This window comes from Ixodes scapularis, unplaced genomic scaffold (genome assembly GCF_016920785.2).
Source record: "Ixodes scapularis isolate PalLabHiFi unplaced genomic scaffold, ASM1692078v2 PGA_scaffold8__174_contigs__length_109621045, whole genome shotgun sequence".
Classification (NCBI taxonomy): domain Eukaryota; kingdom Metazoa; phylum Arthropoda; class Arachnida; order Ixodida; family Ixodidae; genus Ixodes; species Ixodes scapularis.
In genome coordinates, this window is record NW_024609883.1 from 45884645 (window position 1) to 45909476 (window position 24832).

Sequence of the window (24832 nt, forward strand, 5' to 3'; positions counted from 1 at the left end):
AACCACTGGTTAGCTCAGTTGGTAGAGCGCTCCACCTGTAATGGAGAGGTCCCGGGTTCGATACCCGGAGCAGGCGGATTTTTTCGGTCGCACACCAGTCACCTAGCTGTGTTTAGAGATCTGTGTTTGTCCTTTGTCCCTCTTGTTCCCCTTCTCCAGGGATTATTTTCGTCCAGCCACCTGCTGTCACCTTCGGAAGTTTGGTGCATCGAAAGGTCAAGGAAAGTTGGGACACAAAAACAAAAAATCGAAAAAATCTTAATATTTATTTACTCGGAGAAATACAGGGTGTCCTGGGGCGATATACAGGGTGTCCCCGAGTGATATTCGGGCGTAAAACCATATTTATACAACGTATACGCTAATGAACGGAGTAATATTAAACTGTTTACAGATACGTGGTTTAGCTGGTGCTTTTATTATAAAGTTAACGGGTGTAAGATCTTAGAAAAAAAAATGCCAAGAATAAAACATTCCGTTATTCCTAGGCACAGGGCGGAAAACGGAAACAAAGCATCTGCTTGACGCTGCTTTTAACAGATGGTACCTTGCAAGCTACCGGTGAATTAACCCTAAAGACAGGGCTGTTCCTATGCCACGACTGTTGTGTGAACATTTTCCTGTGATACGGGCCGTTCGTCGAAAGACCATTCGTAATACGCCAACTCGTTGCAGGCCAGTTTCCTACAGGAACGTGTCCCAATTCTTAGAGATCTTTAGGGGCTCTTTATTCGATCTAGGAAACCAATCTCGTACTTCAAAGTATTCGGTACCCCCTTTGGCAAAATGCTCCCATTGAAAGTGTACGGTAAGCACGGAATGAAACCCGAACGCCGGAACGCATGGCCATTGACAAAGGCTCCTCCACGAGGAGGGCCCCTCAGAACTAATAAAAATGCGCCGGGGCGCGCTGTAAGCGCCGTCACTCTAAGGCCCCTGTATACGTCACTCGAGGTGCTTTTGTGTCCCCGCACAGTCGCCCGTTCGAGACCGGGCGGCTACTTAACCTGGCTATAGCTCTTTTCGATAGGCCCTGCTCAGACAGGGTGATGAATTTATTCCGCTCCGGAATTGATACGCTTCTCATATCGGTACTTACCAAAGAGGGCGTCAGCGAGCAATTCCTCGCTTTTTTATAAGAATCGACTGATAACCTCGCACGAAAGCATGCGCATTGCTTACAAACACCGAGGCATCCGCGTCGATCTGTTGCAACATTCTTTTTTTTTTATAAAGTGTATGGTTGTGCCAATAAACGCATTTTATTTTGCGTCTATGACGTTTCACTATTTCTCAGAAACCATGCGTGCCAAGTTGTTCACCAGAGGCCCAGCGTGGTTCCGGTGACACGTCATCAAGCACTACGGGTCTTCTGTGGACGAAGGGTTTCAACTTTCATTTCGCCCTTGCGGTAACAAAGCGATAATTAATGAAAGCGCTGAAGAGATATCGCTGAGCATCCGATACACAAAGGCAGTGGCGGCGCTTTGTGTATCGGATGCGACGGCGCTTACAGCGCGCCACCGGCTAAAAGCGGAGGTCCCAGACGCGCCGCGCGACCCGCACCCTCGCACCCCGGAGCATTTTTATTAGTTCTCAGGGGCCCTCCAGGTGGAGCAGCCTGTGTCGATGGCCACGCGTTCCGACGTTCGGGTTTCATTTCGTGCTGACTCTACATCCAGCAACTACAAATTCACTTACAAAAAATTTTTTTTTTTTGTTGTTCGGTTTTGACATTTTTTTAATCCAGGTGAACGCTCTTGGCAATTATGACAAATTCCACTTTTGCTGCCGAAGTTGTATTGAAACGGAAACATGTGATGGTAAAAGTTCGAAAAAATATATAAATAAAGAGCGATTTTAAAAGCTTGACCCATGTTTGCACGACGAAAGGTCAACACGACTAGGAAATTAAATATCTTTTTTTTACTTTGTAGAGGTACATCAAATATAGCCAGCTGCAGTACGAACACTGGTCTGAACCTCGCCCTACCTTCTTGAGTTGCAACGGACTATAGACCTTTTCCACAAGGGTGCCGCCATCTTGAATTGTCGTCACTTCCAGTATGGGCGAAAACATTACTTTGCCCTCACCACGCCAATAGAAGACATTTAGGATATAAGCCTAACCGTCACACAGTATCGTTTTGGCTCCACTCTATTTTTTTACTGGTTACAGGTTGAAACGTTTTACTTTTTTTTCGTCGCCCATACTGGAAGTGACGACAATTCAAGATGGCGGCGCCCCTGTGGAAAATGTCTATAGCTATCCAGTTGGCGTCCTACTAGTGTTGCCAACTGTTAAAGAAAAGTGTGAATTTTGTTTCATGAAATCTGAAGATGGAGAATGAAATCTGTACATAAAATATCGTCTTGCTCAAAATTTGCCCTTTTTTTACAAATCAAGTTTTGTCCAGCCTACCTTGTGTATTATTTGTCTTTTAGGCATTTGAGAAACCAAACTTAACATTTATTTAGATTATGGCTAGGTATTTATGTATTATTGCTGGAGTCGGTTGCGCTTATAACATTCCATGTATGTGCATTTTTGACTGGGCTTAATTTCTATTTACTAGAATGAATATTTGTAAGTGTATCTTCAATATATTTTCAAGAATATATTTTAATACTAAGCAAATCTATTTTATATTAAAACTGTATTTTAAATGCATATCATATCTACTAACATGCTGTTCTGCATTTAAACACAGTTGACGTGCACTTGGAGTATATTTTAATACATATATTTTCTAGCATAAATCTAAAAGTGCATTTTAATAGTAAATAAAAAAATTCAGAAGCGTATCTCTAGTCTACTTGTAGGGCATTTGCAAATGCAAGGTGCGCTTAAATTGCATTCGGAATCCATTTGGACATATATATCAAACGTATTAGTTTTCTCTAAGGAATACGACCACTACGATAATATGACGACGCCAACGATGAAACCGACGACTCCGAAGACAATGCCCGGCTACGCCGTCAACAACCAAACCGACTACGGCCCCAACCGTGCACAAACAGTGTCTTCGCCCTTGACGACAAGACTGACGACGACACAGGCGACGACTGGAACGACGACATCGACGACGATCCTGACTACGACTTCGACGGCAACCCTCACGACGACTTCGACGACAACCCTGACGACGACTTCGACAGTAACCCAAGAAGGAACTGGACGATAGCTTCCAGGACAACCCCGACTGCAACCATGACGGCGACCTTGATGACGACGCCGAGAACAATACCGATGACGAATGTGATGTCGACGACGACCAGGACGACAACTTTCGGTTCGTCACTCAAGAAGCGGAAGAAGTCCGCCAGCTCGGCGCATTTTGATTAAAGCCGGACAACTTGCTGACGATGGCCGGTACAATCTTTGTCGCCACAAAGCTCAATTCCAGCCCGGCTACCAAGTCTTTATCTGCACACCAATACATCGTCGCAGCGAGGAACTGTTCAAGTGGTGCTTCGGCTTCAAGGTTTTTAGCTACCTGAGGGAGCAAAACAGCAAGCCGTTGCCCGACAGATCATGAATATTGTCACGTCGCCCTTTGCGACCCGAGGGGGATTCACGCCGTCCGGGATCCACGCTGCTGGCTGGGGTTTGATCCCCACCAGCGGTTGTCCTCTTTATATATTTTTTTTTTTGTTTGCATGACTATAGAATGTTCCAGATGACTCGGGAATCTTCTTGTTTGTTTGACCCCACAAACTTCTAGATACTTACGCGCTTACAAAAGGAGCTTCGCATGGCTGCTTGAGTGAGTCGTCCTTCCGTCGCCGTCAAAGTATGTCCTTGTTAATTTATGTTTCTCGGCAAAAGTTCGCCGCATTAAACGTTCATTTGAAGTTCTATTAGTCAAGCTTATTTTTTTATTCGTGACAAAAGGGCTCTTGATTTTCACTGAGCAGCTTAGGACAGCTACAAGCGTTGACTGCCGGCGAAACGTGCCGGCGAGAGCTGTGTGGCGCCATACCATGTGGTGGTTTGTGCGCGACACATTTTGTGCCTCCTAATCTTTGTCAGCATGATGAAGGTCCTGAAATTGCGTTTTTCTACTATTTAATTGTACATTCAAAGCATACGTTTTCAAACAATGGCAAATCCGGGTTATAGATGCAGCAGCTATTACATGGCACGCACTTATGAAAAGGGCCTATAGTCTCGCAGTGCATGGCGTCCGTTTGTGGTGCAAATGTCTCCGATACTGCCGAGGTGGGATCTCTTCGTCAATCCGTCAAATGCCATAGGATAACAGTGACTGTAGATTTGGTGAAAGCACGCACACGCGGACCGTTCGTTTTGACAGAGCTTCATATCTTTTGCTGCAATTACCGAAAACGAAGGAGCACGAAGGAACCGTCGAATAACGGAGTGTAGTTACATCCCGAAAGATAGCCCATCTACGGTGCAAAGAAATAAACAAAAAAACAAAACATGGTGAACGCATTTTCAAGAAGGTTAGTCAATAACAATCGGGATTGACCAATACCATCCAGAAGACAAAGCTTGCCTATAACGCTATTATTGGTGGATCCCCGCCCGATCTGCCCGGAGTGGCAAACATGCTGTAGCTCAAAGAAAGTCGCCGAAAAACGAGAGACACTTCCGTCTTGGAGTTGATGCATACTAGAGATATTTCTGTTTACCTAAGTCCGGACGTAGCCGAAGCTGATAAGACTAATCAAACAGCATGAAAAGCGCAAGCCACTTGTCCTTCCGTGTACATGTTTGGTTCAGGAATGATCAATCACAGAAACACGACGAACATGACCTTGGTGCGCTTCTGACGTCGTTTTCTTGGTCCCATCGTCACGCTCGTTGTTAGATGCTCCAAGACGGGCTGATAACGATGCTGACGCAAAGTAAATGACGCTGCGTGGGTGACATATGGGGAGGAACTGCGCAGGGTCTGTCTTCTAGGTGGTATCGGATTGACAGCTAGAGCCACTAAATAACCTTCGCTTAGAGTATCGGCACTCTGTTCCCCGATATTGTTGCGGGCGCCCCGATTTCGTCCAGAGAAAACGCTACTGCCGATCGTCACCATTCAAAAGTGAGACTTCTTCAGCATTATATTCGGTGTTAGGAAGCTCATGTAATGTTGCTTTGCTATGTCGCGAACTGTTTAAACATTTGTGAAGGACGGAAAAGCGCTCATTGTAATTTTAGATAAAACTTAAGATAAGTCGCAACCATGATTTTAAGCCCCAAGATGAGTAAGTGTCGTTACTCTAAACCGTAGCTTTTTTAGTGGCACTAAACAGAGCGTGATATATAGAGTGAGGCAGCAGTTTTGAGGTTCAAGGCAATCCGGTTGTAGTGTAAACTGTCGCTGCCTATGCGGCCGAGGTCAGGTCTTGCCATCATTCCGTCAAGTGCCAGAGGTGAACGATGCCTGCTTCGGTGTAAGGACGCGGACTCGGACCTTCTGAATCGATGAGACGCAGCTTTATATCTTTACCTGCTGTTGACGAAACGTGAAAAAAAGAGAAATGAGTCATTAACTTACTCCGCTGTTGTTCAATTGTTGTTTCAATGAAAGTGAGCTGGAGCTCTGGTACGCGGCTTGAGCCAATGTGGAGCCCAAGTGCGTCTGCTTTTGCACAAGGGCTGCGATGATGTCGAACGCCAAGTTCTTGTTGTCTGATGAAAAAGAAATATTAGGTAGGCCTCAAGGCATCTAGCATTGAGGTCTACCCACTATCCTTCCAATCAAGGCCAATCAGAAGTCGGCGTCGTTCTGACGTCATCACAACCCCTGCGCAAGAAGCAGACGACTTGCTCTCCACATACCATCTAGAAGATAAGGCCTGCGCCCTGTCCTCAAGATATCTTCAGGTAGTGGTGTCACGGAACGCCACGACATCAAGTGACGTCAAGTTCTCCGCTAAGAAGAGCGGAAAAGTTACGCGTGACGTCAGGTCACGTGACGTCAATTTATTTTAGCAGGAAAATTGGCCCGATGCCCGGAGACGGAATGTCAAGTTTCCCGCTAAATTTAGCGAAAAAAATTTCGCATGACGTCGGATCAGGTGACCCGACCTCACGGTGTCAAGTCGAGGTGTCACCCGATACCATGACGTTGCGTGACATCGGGTTACGTGACATCAATTACCGCTATATTTAGCGAGGAAATGCACGAACGAACGGCGTTAAAAAGCGCTCCATTCCTTGAAAAGCATTTAGAAGGCCCTAGAACTTCACCCAATAAAAACTGCGATTACGAATTTCGCCCGAATTCAGCTGCACTCGCACTGCTCGTACACCAGACAAAAAGAGACGATGTTCATCACAGACGTGATGACAGAATCATCTGCGGACTCGCCTCAAAACACGTTTGAAGCATGTCCAGTGTGAGAGGGCCGTCGTATGCAAGGAAGACCCAGACGAGAGGGCCGTCGTAGCGGTGGAACGGCCATTTTACAGTCAGCGAAAGGCTAAGAATTGAGCTGATGCTCCGCCTTCAGCACGGGTTCGTTGCCCTCTCTCGGCGGGCCTTGGCTAAACGGGCGACAAGAGCGTTCAAAGGCAGAAGACTCATGCTGGAGGCAGAGCCTTTCATTAGTTAGTCACCCGCCACCGAGTATAGTTGGGAGCAACTATGAAAGGGTACACACCGAACAGCTTCCGAACAACAGCCTCCGGCATATTTTTGGGAAAGCCTGAAAAGAAATAGAAGCAAGGGACGGCGGTTCAGCGCGAGGAAGTGCTTATGCGACACACGTTTATATTGTCCGAGTCCATAAAATAAAATTAAGACAACTCTTCGAAGCACTTTCACATAAATTTAATCATTGCAACAAACTCAATAAAAAGAACAAAAAAAAATTGAGGACACCTAAGCACTCCTTATGAGTTGTGAATGCGAAAGCATGAATGTTGTTCGTCCACTCCCTTAGTTCGTCGGCGGTGTACTAGCGTGAACGGCAACATTTCGCTACTGCCGATGCTGCGGCCGCCGACAATATAGATGCCTCAGGCGCCACTATGTTCCTCGGCGCCGAGAGGAGCAAAAGCGGCCGCAGCCCCCCACCCACCTCCGGCAAAGTTTGCCACGCGAGCAGCGGCCGAGCACGCGCTCTCTTGAAGCGGCCGCCAATGACCATCTAGGCGCCGTTTTGCTCAGCCAATGGGAGAATAGATGGGCATTTCTTTCACATTTTTTTCGCGGTTACACATGCCGCCGGCTCCGCTCCATGAGATCGTTAATGCTTTCGCTTTAAAAAGACAATTGACTTATTGTGCACTACCACGCATGCATGTCGCACCCTATATGCCATTCAAGGGTTTCAATAACCCAGTTTCTATTGAGAAAACCATGATACTAATTAAACAACGATTGTCCAGGCTTTTTTCTGCTCCAACTGTTTACAAGAAGTTATTTCTGCCCCAAGTATCGACTTTTTTTCTTCTTTTTTAGATATAATTGACAATTTAATTTTATTTGGTTTTGTATAACTCCGCTATAACGGAGGCAACCTAAGTATTTAAAAATTCTTAAAAAAGACACAAAATTGGTAGTCCTGTGTAAAGCCGCAGTAAAATCACAATGATATCTTATCGGACCCTAACGTATACTCATGTAACTTGCACTTACGAATCATGCGCTTTACATGGTAAACCCAACGCCAATGTCAGCACGGAGAGGGACAAAATCCGGCGCTTTACGTGAAGGACCCAAAGTGGAGGACCCAGACATTGGCGTTGGGTGCACCGCACAAAGCGCCAGATTCATGTGTATGCTACTCTACAAATAATTGTCGCGTGAGTAGCTAGTAATCGCGTGACATCATTACGTCATAAGATAATTTCTCTAGAATTTGCATAGAAAATTTTTGAAATATTAACCATGTAGAGCTTCTAAACTATAAGAAGTTCTATTAAATTTTATGTGACATCTTGATGTCACATAGCAGTGTGATATCCCGCTCCGCGTGACGTCAAATGCAATCGATCAACCCGCACATGCTAGTGTTTTAAAAACTCAATGTTCACTGTGGAGAAAGAAATGTTGAATAATATGACTCTCACCCTCGTAAGTACTGTCATCGTAGACGATGGTCCACAAAGCGTAGGAGAAGTTTGGTGACAGCAATGACTTCATCAATGTGACGTATCTGTGTGATAAGGTAAGATTACATATCCAAAATAATTTGAAACAAACGATTCATATATGCTATATTTATATTGGGCCATTCATTGGAGCGTTTTATACCTGGCCATGCCATCTACCGTAATACTGTAAACGACTTATTTTTAGCTGGCTCAATACTGCCGACTTGCCTGTCTCTGAGCTCCACGTCGATTGAGCTCAATGCTCCTCTATCCCACACAATGTCCATTGCTCCGGCGCACGACCTGAAATATAAAACAAAGATCAAGTAAAGGTCGCGTCAAACAATATTAAATAAATTTGTAGCCTTGTCACGATAGCTTCCTTACGATACGATACTTGGACACTGGTGCAGACTATCGGACGTGGCTATGGTGGAGGATTCTGAAACCCCCTTTGGCCAAGCGTAGCACGTTCATGGTGCACACAGCCAGTCACACCCTCTCCCTGCCGTCAATAAAGGCGTTCATGGCTATTTCCCGAAAACAATAAAAGAGAAGCCGATGTCGAAGAAGCGCCTTTCCGTGCCTCTCGCAGAGGCGAAACTCTTCAGGCCGGTTCAGACTCCAGACCATCCCGGATCCCAGGTTGCGGATAGCGGAAGCCGCAAGGTCAGTGAGGCTTCCCGTGGCGGGTGGAAACTTTTGGTGTTCAGATTGACCGGTTTGGATAGCCGACCCCACGGTCCACGATGCGGAAGGTGATACTTTTTTCCCTCGCCCTAGAGAGAAGACTTGTGAAAGGGGGAGAGAGAGAAGACTTGCGAATAAGCCCCTCGCCCTTCATGCTAAAGGTGACATGGGCTGTCGATCAAGTCACCTCGAAAGCGTCGCGGTCCAGGCCAACACCTGGTTAACCAAGCTGGCCCAGTAGTACTATTCCTTGGGACCAATCTTGGTTTTGCCAGGCAATTTAGGATCTTCAAAGCCGCAAAGACCAAATGTGTAACAAACTTCATATCCTTCGGCCAGAGCTGGCTATTTTGGCTATAATTTTCCAAACAAGTGCCAGAGTCAGGTTTCACTGTCTTGGCGGCTCGGCTGTCACCTGACTTGTTTTGAACCTCAGTTCCTGAGCAAATGCATGAATTAGGATTAATAGACCTGTTTCTAAATTACCCAAGCATCAAGGAGAATTCAGGGATTGGTGTTCCAGACGCTAGGGTGCCTGCATGTCTGTCTGTTTTAGGGTAAAGACATCCATTGTTGCACTGAATGTGCCAGCGCGTGACACTCTCGCGCACTCGGTGCGTGACTTGGGCGATAAAATGGCGTCTGTGCATTAACCAAAGCTGCGGGCTCGAGCTGAGTAACACCGCATGGCGCGCACTTCAAAATGCCTAGAGAAAACGATTGGGCGTGAAAATGGCTGAGATGTCACCACTCAAGTAAAAGCGCGCGTGTGTATGAAGGAACTCTACCAGACGCCACACGCGCGCGCCCTCCCCGTATAAAAGATTCGAAGTAAATAAAAAAAAAAAAACGTTAGCGAACGCGCGTGCATGCACGATTCAATTTGTTTTAGGTAGGGTGCCTCAATGTCCTTATTTAGGCATTTGGTTTAGAAAGGTTGTTACTGCTGAGGCCAGCACGTGCGGCGCGTGAAACACTAATGCCTGCACTCTCCTTGATGTTTGGGTAATTTAGTCATAGGTCTATTTCCGGTTGCACGGGCCACCTTGGGCCAGACCTAGGCAGCATCACGATACAAAGGTATCGCGATGGCATCTCACAAAAACCTTCGAATTTCTGTACCTCTGTATAAAGATACACTTGAAAAGTGTATTTGTATTTCAGTAGGGAAATACTTTTATAATGTATCGCGATACCCTGCTAGGTGTAAGTACCTTTTTTGCATTATTACCAAAAGTAACTGCTGGGATTTGCTCTAAACTAAGATTACACTTTCAGCGCGGTTGGGGAAAGAATAAGTCTTATACAAGTTACTCGAAAAAGTTAATCGATTACAATTACCCTTGGTTAAAAAGTATCCAATCGGATTACTTTATTACTTGAGAATAAAAGTATATGGCCTTTAATTGACGAAGTAACGGTTATTTTCTTGATCAACTTCAGATTTTCAAAACTACTAATTTTTCTGTAGGTGGATCTTTCGTACTGCATGTCCATTACAGTAATATAATCGGCAAATTGTAAGTAGTTTTCCGTGCTTTCGAATAAATTTGAAAGAAAAAAAACTCCGAAAAACACAGGCCGGTTCAATTTTGGTCAATTCGAATTTATCCGATAAACTCCAAATTTTGATGTCCCAATGCCCCCTTCTTGCCCTTCTTCCCCCCCCCCCCCCCCCGCCCAAAAAAAAAATTATTTTATTTAATTAAGTTTGATCAGCGCATCACGGGAAAATGCCGCCACAGTTCTCCTTCAAACCTCGGATTATTGTCTACAGGGGTTACCGCTTATCTCGTCAAAGTTCATTCAGGACAGTCATTGTACTTTCGGGTCACGACAAAAACCGCTGTTTTGGTTTCCAGTTTTGGGCCATACTATTCGTGCTTTAGGAGAAACTGTGTTTTTGTAACGATGAAAGCTATGAACCATAGAGAATGCATAAAATGGGAAAGAGGGGCAGTTGAATAGTTCTCCATTACATCCTTTACCACTCCGCCCGGCGCGGCCGCGGGATAGGTTGATGGAAGAGGATGGAATACATACTAGCTTTCTAGAAGTATGTCAATTTTAAGGTATCGACGTTTATCGAAACATCACTTGCGTGCAACTTTTGTCGTGGTACAAATTAGTATTGCCAACAGCAATGGCACCAAGACGAAATGCAGCTAAAGAAATACTAATTTTTACAAGCGCGTTTTATTATTTTATTGAACACCCGGGTACCTTTTTATTTCTATTCTTTAATTACAAAACACTGCGAAATTGAACTCCGAATTTCGGAGAATTGAGAGTCGAGGAAAAATAAGCCCCGGTAAACTCCGAATTTCCGGCAAAAAAAAAATGAACTCCAAATAACACCCTCCGATTTTGACGAGAGGAAAACTCAGGAAAGACGGAATCCTAACTATAAGCTACTCATATTCTTAATCCACCAATTTTGGTAAACCGTCCTTCTGTCCGGGAATTGGCTCGAGGATTGCGTGATACTCGTAAAAACAAAGGGTGCCATTAGAAAGGGGAGCGAAAATAAGTAACGGTTACAAGTAATCGTTAGTACTTTAAAAAGTAATCAGATGATTATTAACTGCGTGTTGTATGGTTGATGCGTGGCATTTCTGGTCGCTCGTGTTTGGCACGGGAAAGAGTTGAGCATGTTGGTTCCACATATTTAGAAGACGCCAGCTGAACAAACCAAGCATACAAATGTAAGGAGGACGAGAGAGACGGCATTCCAGCGGTTCAATGCCCGTCTCTCTCGTCCTCCCTACATTTGTATGCGTGTTTGGCACTTTCGCAATTATGTGACGAACCAAAGAAAAGTCGTAAAACCGCCAGAAAAAAAGGGTACTTTGCCACCAACTAACGCCCACGTTATGCACCTGGGATTGCAAAATTTAGGCCAAGTTGTGCCCTCCCCTGGCGAGCTGTCTGGAGTAATGCTGCATTGCAGCGTCACTAAAGAAGGCCCAGGTAGGGCACAAATCGGACACGGCAGCTGCGTCATCGTGTGGCTTTAACAGTTGTTCTGACCGACTGAACACAATACCAGCCGAATGTTTAGGCAACTCTCCTGTCCAATCTTTGACTTATACGTAGGCCTTTCTTGTAGTGACGCAAACATTCATCATTGCGGCTTTGTTATTTAGGAGAGGTTTCGGCTCCTCTCAGGGCCCCGAGAGTTGAAATACAATCGTCTACGAATGCGGCTAGCGGAGGCAGCAACACGTCACTGCGATGTCGTCACACGACACGCCAGCAGTTGGCGGTCTCGGGTGCTCGTAACCCGGAATACACCGTCAGCACACCGAACTCTGACTGCAAGGATAGTGGGTAGACGCAAAGGCTAGCTGCCCTTGTCGATACCCATTGTCCCCCTCTAATCAGAGTGAACGAGAGCGTCGTTTGCTCTTCGCGATGGGGTCCCGTTCGAACGTCGAACGACGCGCAGGGTCCTAGGAATGGAGCAGACGACGCCCTAGCTCGTTTTAATTAGAGGGAGATCGTGTCCAACTTTCTGGGATCTATCAGCTGGCAAGCTCCAAGGAAGAGCGGCATTCGAAAACGGTTCTCCTCTGTCGCCTTCACGCGGGCGGGCACGGACAGATAGCATTATGCTCCACCAGCGACAAAGCGTCCATTGGGAACGGGGAAGGACCTTTTTCAAATGACTGATCCTTTGGCGCAAACTTTATGTTTGCCATAAAAAAACAAAAAATTGCCATAGATTCATTTTCCACCGCAGGCAATGTGTATCCATCGCTAAATTGAATTCCGGCTCTTCTGTCTTAGGGCGGGCTGATAGCGTGGCAATCGCCACCGAGCGGACACGTCACCACACCAGGCGTTCTAGAATTCATTCTAGGAAGCTTTTCAACTTACTTTAATCCAGTATCGTTAACCGTGTTGCCCTCCAATTGTTCGTTTTGACTGGCCCCTCCGCGCCTGTCTGCCCAATTTTTACAATAGTACAAATTGGTATTTTTGCACTCATTGAGCATTGTGTACAAGAGTAGTATACTTACTTGTTGAAGTCAAAGACGTTGCAGACGAATATTCGCAGTCTCGTATCGGGGGTCTGCGAAGAAATCGAGAATGTGACAAGACGTAAATTTGGCAAACCATGTTAACATGGTTTGCCAAATAGCCTTCCAGAAGTTACAGGCTTAGAGTTTCAGGCAACGAGAGGTCTGATCCCCTTGCAAACAAGGCACACGGACTCTCCGACAATCTGCCTTCTGCGGTTCTATGAAGCACGTCCCTTCATCCACGCATATTGCCGACAATGCCACTTTCACTCAGTAGTGCAAATGGTAGCCCACCACTTGAATTTCGCGAATGGCTTCCAAACGTGAAGCGCGCTTACTTGACCGCTTAAGGTCAGGTTGCGCAAACACCTGATCCACGCTTTAGAAACTTCCAAATAATCAAAGATACCAGCTGTCAATAGCGCGGGGCGCGGGAAGAGATTGGACAAGTGTCTCTTTCCTGCTCGGAATATGCCATAGAGTTATTATAATGTACGCTAAAGGTTCAACTGGCGCTAGTGTCTATGCGACTTCCGGGAGGCAAATTGAAGCAGACAGCAACCAGTCTACTTTTGCGGTGCTCCTGTGTATTCCTATGGGAAAACGCGCGTGCATTTTGTCTCTTCGCCAGAAAATAACAGGAATAACTTTTATTATTTCGGTTGTAGCGGATAGTATGTACCTTTATTAATATTATAAAACTGTAATTGCATTAATTACAGCATTTTTCTTTACTACTCAACGATGTTACGCTTCGCTATATTTCAGGCCCAAACCTCTGTTCCATGGCAGGTATGTAAAAACGAGCGACGATTCTGAGCAAAATAACGATCGAAAGGAATGTAGAGTGTGTTCAAGGTTCGCTAGCATTCCGGTGTCCCTTATGTATTGCTAATATGCCCGTCCTGTCACTCTATGAATATGACTCCGTCGTGCATTACGATCGGTCAAAGAACATTCGAATGTAAAAAAAATAAAGTACATGGGCTACGAAAGGTGTGTCTTTTTATTATTTCCTATGTCAGGCAGTTTTTATCGGACACCTGTTCTCTGACTTCTCCCTATTTGTAGAGATTTGGAGGGTGCGGTTGATGATTGGAACCTAGAACATGCATCTTCGCACATATTCGTGAGCAGAAAGAATAAAGGAGTACTTATTTATTGCAAATCGGACTATATTATGTGGATTTCAATTTATTTTGATCGCCTCCATGCACAAGGAGTTACTTATCCAGTGTTATTGCGTAGTTTTTGCCGTCTCGGTTTTGCGCATGTCCTTCGGTCGTTTGACACGTATATCCCCCATGGCGGAAAGCGCCCACGCCATGTTCGCGCTAACAGTGTCCGACAGTGCACACACACAAATACATGCACGAAGCGGTTTTAGCACCGTTTTTTATGCCACGACCTTCAAATAAAAACGCCGTAGCTGACCAATTATTTCGTCTGCGTGACTGAGAAACGTTCCAATGCGCCTAGTAAGTACGAAATATTCGTGATATTTGCTCTTGTAATCGAGCGCAGCGAGAAAATGCACTGGCTTTTTTCCATAGAAATGCATTACCGGAAGTCAATTTCAGACTGGTTGCTGTCTGCTTCAATTTGCAGCAGCACACTAGCGCAATTCGAACCTCTAGCGTACATTATAATAACTCTATGGTATATGCAGACGAGCAGAAGAACCATTACAACAGACCGATCTCACCAAGCGTTCGACGCATGCGTGACGCCGCCATAACTTTAGTTCATCGGTGGCAAACGGCATAGCACGAGAGGGCTTGTGCGGTCTCGTGCTCCACACGCGCAGAGCTCCAGTGAGGTTGTCGCACGCGCAGGAAAACTAAAGCTCCCTCGATGCATGGCGGCAGCGGTGGCGTATTTAGACTGGCTGGTGAGAACGGTCTATTGGTATGCAGCTAGTGTTCATTGCCAGTCGACGGTCGAAGTTCTTCCCGGGGCACCACGCGGAACTGCAGACAGAGACTGCAAAGCTTTTGAAAAGTGTTTGCGGAAGACGGACCTGGAGAACCGTCTGTGAAGAGGTATCCTAAACAAGAAGCCGAATCAACTGTATTCGTTTGAATGCAATCGCCCTAGACTTCGCACCGCAACAATTTAGAGTTTTAGAATAAAGGAACTTTGGATCCAACAAGCTTGCGGCGTCGCACTGCGTTGCATACTTATTCTAATACTCTCTAATAATTCGAGCCCAACGATAAATTTCTACACTAACTCTGTCAACGATCCTCGGTTTTTCCCATCCCAACGCCGAGTAGCGACTTGCCTCGTACAGGAGGCCTTTTCCTTGAACAACACCGAACAAAAAAAAAAAAAAAAAAAGGCAGAGAAGCAATGAATCTTCTACGACAAGCGTTTTGCGAATGTACGAGCGTTACTTCCATCTTGCGGCAAAGACCGACATATGTTTCGAAAGAATTCAAAAGGACAGGCAAAGTAGCTGCAGCGAGACTTCCTATATTTGGTTGTCGTTTCAGACGGAAATGTCTTGTTAAGTAAGCCCGTAACAATATTACAAGTATTTTTTTTTTAAGAATCCGGACTTTACAGAACAAAACATATATGGCTGTTGCCGGAAAACGCGCACGCTAGCTAATTAGAGATGACAGTTGCGTCGTCTGCTGTTATTCATAATTCTATGAGAGCACCTCCTTAAAATAGACCTGGTGATCATTGTCATTACCGTAATAATCATTCTCATAATGACTTACTTTCCTAACGCCAATACCTTCGGTGCCTGTGCGAGGTCGCGCACTCGTCTTTGCTATATTAAAATGGTTTAGCGTGTTCCCTACGCCTTCTTTATGCTACCTTTAGATTGTCGTACCCCTCTGCGTTCCGGTGCGCCAAAGACGCATTTTAGAACATTTGCTCGTCGTGCAAGATATACACATACACTTATGATCAAAATTAGACAGTAGATAGGCGGCGTAATCCGCCGTCCTTTTCTATAGGTCATTCAACTACCGATATAACCGTACGAAAAAAAAATATTTGATCATGGCTGGTGTGCCTGGGAAGGTACTGCGTTATTGAATTGTCCAGGTGGTTAAAAACTCTACCTGAAAAATCTTGCACTTGAGAACGGGACACACCGCTTCGTCGAAAGGGAGGTTGTTTTCGACGAAAAAGTCCCGGGCAACCGCTTCAAGGAACTCCACGCCGACGACGCGATGTCCCTTGTTGTAGAACCTGGTCACGACGATTCATATATTACAATCAAATTACAGTCACAGTGAAATAGTGCACATCCCACATGAACCAAGTTAGTATTAGGGCAGCATTTTTGGTTTAGTGCAAATAATATCAGGTATTGTGCCGATATAATAATAATAAAACAATAATAAATTATTATTATATCTTAGCAAAAAAAAATTTTTTTTTGACACTGCGCAACAATCTATTTAAGTTATGAAAATAGAGAAGCATTCATCAGCGCCTTCTTTTATCTTAGCCCCAAGATAAGAATATTTATGACAAATATCCAGGCAATTCTGTTGAATACGTGAAAAGTTCAGCATCAGAAACGTCTAGCAATACTCTGAGTTTCAAGACGCCGGACGACTACGTTGCGCCTGATGTACAGATGGTACATCCGGAGTACCATCCGTAGTACACCTGACGGTTGCTCCTGGAATGAAGCGACACAACCGGTAATTGGGTTGATAAACCTGGCGGTCTTCCAGAGCCTTGCAGACTCGCGAACATCCCTTCCTCAGTGCGCACTGGTAGTCAAGCTCCTCCTCGCCTACCCCTCTGATCGGATTGCCTCCCTTTACCCAGTCGCAGAGCTTTTTCTCGCCTACCTTACTGCTCCTCGCATACCCCTCCGATCGCATGACCTCCCCGCAACCAATCAGCGTGGAGCACCTCAATCATCCTCTTTCTCCCGTCAACCAATCAGTGTCGAGCCTCCATCCGCGCTTTTATCTGGGCTTCACGAAATGCCGAACAACTAACTAAAAACGTTAAAAAAAAAGCATTGCCTAATGCTTATAGTGTACCTCGACATGTTTGGCATATAAGGCGTCCTGCATTTTGCCTCCCATATGTGAGTCTTGTGTCCCAGCAATACCGAAGATAAGGTTTGCGCGTTACGACATCGTTAGTCCATCCCTGACCCCGCCCCGAGCGGAAAACATGCTGAGACTCGACAAGAGGCACCGCAAAGCGGCAGACGCGTCCTTCTTGGACGCGTCTGCCATCATCGCGCTCGTTGTGAGGCATTGCAAGACGTGCTGGCTGCGATGCTGACGAAAGGTAGGCGGTGCTGCGCTAATCCGCTATTGATGTCGTTTGGGGCACAAAGGCGCACATCTTGTCCATGATGAGGTATATACCTTCAACTCATCTCTGTTACTCTGTTACGTCACGGCGCGGTGGTGGCGCGTCGGGCGCACTTCCGGCCTGGGGCTGTGGGCGGAAGCGGCCATGGGGCACGTGCATTCCTGTGTTACTTTGGAAGATACCGGACAAAAGCCTGCCTTCTCGCCAAAACGCCGCGACTGAGCCTTTACCAAAAGAGTCGGGAAAGGTTTGAAGGTCAGTTTTCATGCGTATTCTGCCTGCTCGGTTCGTCCGAGAACGTAAAAAGGGCCGGTAAAAAGGAAAAAGAGACGCCGTCGGACCACGATTGCTCGGGCGGAAAGCACGTTGGATTGAATTCACGGATACATGTGGCCGTCAGATTTATTTGTTTTGTTCCAGCATGAACGCGGGAACACCGTCAAGTTTCACGGACCACCTGCGGACTACGTTCAATGCGTCATCACGTTAAAACGGCCGCCTCATCGTTCGAGCTGTCGTCTGCTCTCTCAAACGTTTCTGCTTGTCGTCTGCTTTTCTAGACGACAAGGGCCCATAGACCAAACGTTAACCCGGTATTTGCGATAAGAAGTGCAGACCTCAAAAGACGTTTAAGATTGAAGGTTGCTTCGGGTAAGTAGGCTCGGTGTAAACAATAGATATGAGGATATGTTGATAATTGTTACCAGTGGCCATCACCGACTTGTTATGCCTGATTCACTCGGTGCGATTGTACTTGCGATTTTCAGTATCGACGTCCACATCTCAGCTACGGTTCAGGCTTTTGCAGCCCGAGCGACGTCATGACTGAAAATATCGAGCAGAACCTCACCCTGTGTATCTGCAGGCTTTAGCGTACATTCTGCGGCGTCCACGCGCAATGAATCGCCACATGTCACATTATTCACGGGAAGTTTTGCGGTGTAACGAGCCTCAGTAATTTCGCTGAGGCCGCTCAAGTAGCCAGGCATTGCGAGCAAGACGTAGAATCAACAATTCGAACGCGAAAAAGGGCAGGGGGACTCACACCGACGCCGACAACATCGTATTTCAATGGTTTGTTTATAGGCGATGGCGGCCTTCTTGCTCTCACCCCCATCGCGCATGCGCGGCGTCGGTGGCGTCCGCTAGGGGCGCTCCGGTTTGTTTGTAAACATAAATTGGTTTACAGATGTTTGCAAGTACGGCCTCTGGACGCCACCATATTGTTTCTTGCGTGTGTAGATCGTCTGAAAGTGTTTTAAGTATATATGTAAGCCTACCAACTAGCCCAAACTTCTACGTTAATCAACATTACTAGATTACCTCAGTTGCGAAACTTCGGGGGAAAAAAGGGGGGGGGGGGGGGGTAAGGGTACCCCTTTACTCGCTCCAATCCGTGTCTAAGGAGGTTATATTAAAACTTAAGTCCTAAATATGACCTCCTTGTCCGTGTCCCGTTCTTCGAACCGCCATCTAGATTTTCACTTCAAAACTGTGTGTTCTATAGGGTATGGTGAAACGCCATCTAGGCAGCTGTGTTTTGAGACATACGTATTCATAAAGTACATTCAGTTACCATAGAAATACACTCTAAGAAAAAAGGGAGGAAAAAGGTAGCAACGGCGCATTTTTCTCCCTTCTACTGACGCGACCCCCAAGCGGACACGAGATGAAGGAAGGAACGAGATGTTTTTCTCCTTCCTTAGACAGACGGGAGAAAGCTTTCGCCCTCCCGACTCATCTTTCGGTTCGTTTTTCATGCACGTCGCGCACGTTGTCTAATAAATGTTGTTGAGTTTATTGAGCTTCAGCGACAGCGAAGGCCGCTAGTCATTCCGTCTCCCAGTCGAAACGTGCACAATATTTCGGTTGCATTCACGTTTTTACCACTAATTTGATCAAACGAGCAAACGAAGCCGCTAGAAACAGCGAAGTTCCGAGGCAGTGCCAGAAGCGCTACGTACACTGGGTAAGATGGCCGTCTCCGGATCGCGGGACCCACGCGGAACCCCGCAGAACTGTGTCGACGTTTTCGACGTTATGGAAATCGCAGAAACTGCGTCCAAGACAGGCAGGTCTCGCTACCCGGTGCCTGGGTGCCTTCTGTGTTGAGTTCGGTTCTGTTTTCCGATGCCGAGTGCCAACCGGCAGTCAAAGTGGTTCTGTATTTCTACAGTGTCAGCAACATTGCAGCAACGTCGCGATGGCAGTGCTGTGCGTTGTGAACAGAAGACTGGAATGATCGCCGATGAGACCGTGTGTTCGCTTGTCAGTGGTGTAACAATAAGATGAGATGACGTAAACTGTCGGGCATTGATGCCGCTGGTGGGGCCGTGATCGGAGGGGGCGGGGTGTCGCAGGTTGACATTCCGCTTTACATTAAAGAGTTTAAGACCACTTGAGGGATTGGGTGCAGTCGATCGACGTGCGGATAGTCATGTTGGAACGCTGGTCTGAACCGTAATTAGCTCCTATCGTACAGGGGCCAATATAACTGTAGGTTGTCTCCTCCCCGAGAGCAATTGCGCTCTGGGGAAAGGACGGAATAGTACGAAAATATGACGGAAAGTACGTATATTTAGAGCTTGGAATTTTAGCATTAAGGAAAATTGGTAAGTAAAATAAAAGGAAGCTATCCTTCATGTTGTTAATTAAATATACTACGTTTCCTGGAGAAACTGCCCTCCAAGTGGCGCGTTGGGATGAGCGCTAGATGTTTTCGAGCTCGCCGCGGCGTAGCTCCGTACACTTAACACCTGCCGCAAGTCGCGTCTTTGACTGCATTGAAGTTGATCGAAAAGCGATTTCTCTGCCCATGAAGCATCACTTCAAGCTGAGTGAATATCCGTTCTACAGAGATTAATTCAAGACGACAATTGCAGCCGTGCGCGAACAGCACAAATAGAAAAGCAAACAGCACAATAGAAATACTGGCTACGACGTGCCGAGCGGGGAAGCAAACACATGGCTTGAAACCGCATTAGAGCGGTTTGATTTATTGGCTTTCAAATAATTACGGCATGATCGAGCGTTTACTTTTTATAAGAGATAAAATACTCTCAGTGGTATGACATTGCTGGCAAAAAATCAACACGCTGGGAATAGTTTTTATTGCTTAGGCAGTGACCGAGAAATTCCGTACGTTCAAAACGACCAGTATAAAAGATGGAAACGCACAGCTCGGGTGCAGTGATCGGGTTAGTGTGCTCAACGTTACTAAAACCCTCAGTTGGGAAACTCGCCCTCGAAACCTGGGCCGCTGGCGTCCACCGAGACCGAGCTAAATACGATAACAGCGCCACCCTTTAGCGACGAGTTGAAACATGAAAGTTCCTTTACATAGCTACTGTGAGATGCCCCAGCAAGATGGCGCCACCGGCCCTTGCCCGACTCGACGTGCAGTAGTGTAGTTCCCGGAATTAACGCTGCGGGAGAAATAGCGGCGTTGCGATCGCCATTAGCTCGGTTCTCGAGTACGGATCGGAGCCACTCGTTCAAAGCAGGCTCTATGGCAGTTTCCCAACTGAGGGGTTCTAGTAACGTTGGTGTGCTGTTGTGTTGATGCTTGTATGTGCAAGTATGTGTATGCGCTCAATGTATGTTCAGCTGATGCTTGTAGCATGCGTAATGTGTCTACATGTGTGTATAATAAAGGCTCCCGAAAATCGCGAAGCGCAATGGTGACGCGAGGAAATAAAAATATTTTTTTGTAGAACATGAATTGGGCGTTGCCTAGCGCCACCTAGCCTAGCTACTTGGATTTAATCTGCTTTACACTGCCATCTGGTGGCAAGTGATTTAACCTTCTTTCACGCTACGCGATAACCAGCGGCTTCGAGTTCGTTCTTTTGAGAGCGGCTTTTGGTTTCGCCAGATTGGGTTGCCATTCTTGCGTGATGTGCGCTGATGTGCGGTTGACAAAGGAATTCGGACTCGAGGAATAGCATAGATAAGACGTAAAGTGCGCGAAGTAACTGGTTATCGGTTGTCTTCGTTTAACATCGCAGTGCTGACGACGAAAAGACTGAGTAACTGCTTTTAAAACGCAGGTTTCTGTACCTACGGGGGGAATCTGGCTTCGGAAATAAACACAGTTCGCGGAAAGCTCGTGTTACGCTTTTATTTGCTGCTCCTTTGGTCCCGTACAAGAGACGCAGTGTCCTCGTTAAGCCTTTTGAGCTAGATTTGCTCATTCGGGGCCGCCATATTGAGATGCAGGTGACGGAGGAACTTTGCTCCCCTGCTTTAGGTACGAAAGTTTCTCCCTTTGTAAAGAAACACAGGGTACAAGAACGTTCCTCCCCTTAGGGAGGACTATTGATACCCTTTTTTCTAAGAGTGTAGTCCCCTTGAAACGGTGGAGCGTCGAACAAAGGGAGGCAAGCCGTGGCGATAGAAATGGGGGGGGGGGGGGGGGTAATCTAGTAACGTTTACGATAATCAAGCCTTACCACAGTGTACTAGTAGTCTTGCTAAAGCGTGTACACAGTTACCAGACTGTCGCCCAAACCAAGTATTTTTATCCACACCACAGATGCCCGCACACTATATAGTTTTTGAAGCGCGGCTGCTTGCAAATGCTTATGTCCGTGGGAGCCGAATGAAACCCTAAAGTCGGGGTCACACTGCCCATACATCCTACAAAAGACAGTCTGCCAACAAGAGTCACCGCCATATTCTTGGTTCGATTGCCGCGTGCTAAGTGTATCATCGGACTCACTGCTATGCGGCATTCGAAGCACGGATATCGCGGAGACTCGCGTTCAAAAAAAAAAGGTTGTGTGTCTGTTTATACAGCCTAGAACTTGGCCTGCCTCACAGGGGCGACGAGTCTCCCAGCTGTAGATGAGAAATTTAGCCAGTGCGGTACAACCGCTAGCCTGGGGTCTTTAACGTGCACCACGCAGCAGTGATACACGACCGCACGCCGGTACGATGCTCATCCAGATCGAAACGGGCAAGGGTGGGGCTCGAACCCAGGATCCCTGGGTTCTGCAGCGCGAGCTTTCGCTCCACGTGCTCCGAGCTGGTGTGCGCGACTCGCGTTCAAATCTGCATGCAGACTGTCTTTTATGTGATGTATAAGCAGTGTGACCTCGGTTTATACATTCTATAAAGATTAGGGCGTGGACATTACTTGAGGCGTGGTTCTTCCTCCTAAGACGTCCTATTAGTCATACATAAGCTGTCTTTACACATGTTCGAAGCATACATACGCACGAGGCAAACGTTCTTCGAACTATGCTTGAGGCTTGCCTACTGATAATTATCTCATCATGCCTGCAGCTAATATCGTGCCTTTTCTCTGATGTTTAGCCATATGACTGCGGCCTAAAGAGGCGCGGGAGCGTTTTTCTTGCTTTGCTGGTGTGCCCGCGCTATGTGGTTATTTCTCTGAGTCAACGACTTAGACTTCGACTGCGGCAGAAAATGAGAAGATAACCGCCCCCACCATTCCAAATCGGGCGCCTTTCCACACATCGGGAGGTAGACCTGGGCATCTTGTTTTCCCGCCAGAATGACGTCCTGGTTCTTTTCTAGCAGCCTGCGTAAACGTACATACGACAAATGCTACGATGCTGTTTTCGAAGATACGCGTGCAAGCATGTTTGCATGCCAGCAAGCAAACAAGTACGGCTTCATGGCCCTTTGAGAGTACTTTAACTGGTAGTTTCATGACCGTTTTAAGAATCATTGGATTGCTACACTGTTCCAACGAAGTCGTCTTATTTTCTGTGCTCTTACGTATAGACTCTGTCCAGTTGCCACGGCGTGTTCCCGTTGTTCCAGCGCGTGATCCAGTACTCGGACTGAGGCACGTCGGTCGTTCCTTCCGTTCCCACCATGCTGGCTTTCAATGGTGAAAAACTGCAAAGTAAAAACACACGCTCGAGTTATAATTGGTGAAAAGCTATTCATGTAGATTATTTCATTACTCGAGAGAAAAAACATTGCCTTTTATGTGAACAATTGACCGGTAAGTTTCTGATTACTTCAGATTTTCAAGGCGGCATTTCTTTCCGCCAGTTTTAGAATAGTCCTGTTGCAATGTCCATTATTGGACTAGAATCACCGGAGTACAAAATAAATCAATAACTTTTTGTAAACCATGCATGCATCTTACTTTTGGAGACTTGGTTCGATGAATACTGGGTAGGAAACTTGTGGAAACGAAAGGTGCAATTCTTGAGGGGAGGAGGAGCAACAGCAAGCAAATTGTTGTGTGTATGTTTATACAGCCGGAAGTTAGTCTGCCTCAGTGGGCGTCTGGTGTCTCAGCTGTAGATGAGCAATTTAGCCAGTGCGGTACAACCGCTAACCTGGGGTCTTTCCCCAGGTTAGCGATGCCTTGGGAATTCAATTTAGTTTAGAAAAGCAAAAAGGATAAAACAGGACCTAGCTTCGCTCTTCAAAGAAAAGTTCGCAATCTCTTGTGCCTCGCCCATGCAACTTCACACAGAGACCCTTTCAAACCTAGAATTCTCAGAATGATGGATTCTTGACAAATGTCAAACACTTACTTTGCGCGGGAAAACAAGACCACGTTTCTTTTTTGTCACACATTAACCTTGACACTATCTGGTTTTGGTCAACGTAATTACTTGAATGCTCAGTTGGGAAGCTGCCATGGGAGCCTGCTTTGAAAAAGTGGCTCCGATCTGTACTCGAGAACCAAACTAAACGCGATCAGGACGCCGCCATACTCCCGCAGTGGCCACTGCGGGAAGTACACGACTGCACATATTGGTTCAGGTCGAGTCGCGCAAGGGTCGGTGGCGCCATCTCGCAGGGCCATCTCGCAGTAGGTATAGGTAAAGCAACCTTTATGTTTTGACTCGTCGCTAAGATGTGGCGCAGGTATTGTATTTAGTTTGGTCTCAGTGGACGCCAGCATTCAAGGTTTCGAGGGTGAGTTTCCCAACTGAGTGTTTTAGTAGCGTTGATTTTGGTTATATTAGGCGTCTGGTGTACCACAGGGAGTATTCACTTGACGCCATAGCTGAAGGGGCTGTTTAAAGCGCACACTCACAACGAGCCCAGATTAATAGGTTGCGAAGGCCGTTAATCTTGATGGTGTGGATTGCAGGAAGCAAAAATACTGGGGAAGCTCGCCATCAGCAAGCGCTCAGCTGTAGCATACAGCTATGGACTCCAGTGTATATACCTTTCTTTAAGGGCGCCGCCATCTTGAGAATTACGGTGCCGACGACGCCGTCTAGTGGCTTAAAGCCTCAAATACCGGCTAGTTCTGGCAGTGCAGCTATCTGAGTAGGGAACGGTGTGGGTATGGGCGGAGCTTGGCTAGACTTGGCTATGATGGGCTACAATTACTTTGCCAGAACTTGACCGCCTGAATCGAGCTGGGTAATGAAAGGCCCACGACCTACCGTATTCCTTCCTGTACAGGTCGTGTACAGGCCATCACCGTGCCTCCTCGAAAAAATCAAGACGAAGATGGTAGGGCGGTCGTGATTGCGCTTCCAGAACGAAGGTTTATATGAGCAGTTTAATGTAGTTTGTTAGGGTCTAGGCGTTTAGTCTACATAAATTAACTCCATATGAGCTATCTTCCAACCGTTAGAGTCGTAACTTCCTTCTTCTCACTTGTCTCCGACCTGGCGCACGCTCTGCTGTCTCATCGCAATGTCCCCCGTGAGCAACAATGTCCTGATGTGCCACCCGCTGGGCAGGGCATGAACTCCGTGCTGAGCACGGTGGGGCGCGTGAGCGCGTATGTTTTGTG

At 46.5% G+C, this 24832-nt stretch overlaps 1 protein-coding gene across 1 annotated transcript; it reads right to left on the bottom strand.

The window, feature by feature from the left end:
• Nucleotides 1-5376: 5376 nt before the first annotated feature.
• On the bottom strand, nt 5377-22934 carry LOC115314819 (thiopurine S-methyltransferase-like). Its single transcript, XM_040207437.1, has 8 exons — nt 22834-22934; nt 22541-22633; nt 15864-15993; nt 12781-12833; nt 8297-8371; nt 8045-8130; nt 6631-6675; nt 5377-5477 (listed from the first exon to the last, which is right to left on the bottom strand). The coding sequence occupies exons 1-8, from the start codon at nt 22932-22934 to the stop codon at nt 5377-5379; spliced, it is 684 nt and encodes a 227-aa protein (XP_040063371.1).
• Between the last annotated feature and the right edge of the window lie 1898 nt (nt 22935-24832).

What these genes read in the sequence shown, in the direction of transcription:
- LOC115314819 (XM_040207437.1), bottom strand. Translation starts at nt 22,934, where the DNA reads ATGGTGGGAACGGAAGGAACGACCGACGTGCCTCAGTCCGAGTACTGG. An exon ending in CGATGACAGTACTTACGAGG is followed by an intron (nt 6,676 to 8,044) that starts GTGAGAGTCATA and finishes ATTTCTTTTCAG; the next exon opens with GCTTTCCCAAAAATATGCCG. An exon ending in TGTTGTTCGGAAGCTGTTCG is followed by an intron (nt 5,478 to 6,630) that starts GTGTGTACCCTT and finishes TTTCGTCAACAG; the next exon opens with CAGGTAAAGATATAAAGCTG.